Raw genomic sequence first — 284 nt, 5'->3', positions numbered from 1 at the left:
CCCCCCCGCCGCTTCCTCACCAAGGTGAGCTTGATACGGAGAGGGAAGGTCTTGCCGTAAGCCAAGGTCTGTATGACCACGATGACCGGCGTGGTCATGGCCTTGGCCAACTGGTAGTTGCTCTGCAGGGAGAGGTTGGTGAAGACGACGAAGCCGCAGAAGCTGAGGGCCAAAGGCAGCACCTGCGAGGGCTGCAGGCTCTTAGGGGAGAAGGCGCCGAGCGCTTGGCACAGGTAAAGGCCGAGCCAGGTGATGGCGAAGTGCACCAGGGTGAGGCTGAGGTT

General features: G+C 62.0%; 1 protein-coding gene across 1 annotated transcript in view; it reads right to left on the bottom strand.

Annotated features, from left to right (window-relative positions):
* SLC35E3 (solute carrier family 35, member E3) overlaps positions 1 to 278 on the bottom strand; it is a gene marked incomplete at its 5' end in the record, with an annotated part of 3,894 nt that extends 3,616 nt beyond the window's left edge. The window contains one exon of the mRNA XM_010023281.1: positions 10 to 278. Coding sequence (XP_010021583.1) covers positions 10 to 278 — 269 coding nt within the window. The remainder of the gene's footprint in view (positions 1 to 9) is intronic.
* Positions 279 to 284: the final 6 nt, after the last annotated feature.

The sequence above is a fragment of the Nestor notabilis genome, unplaced genomic scaffold (assembly GCF_000696875.1).
Source record: "Nestor notabilis isolate BGI_N333 unplaced genomic scaffold, ASM69687v1 scaffold21141, whole genome shotgun sequence".
Lineage (NCBI taxonomy): Eukaryota > Metazoa > Chordata > Aves > Psittaciformes > Psittacidae > Nestor > Nestor notabilis.
The sequence above is the reverse complement of the archived record's forward strand: the minus strand, read 5'-3'. Positions and strand labels throughout refer to the sequence as shown.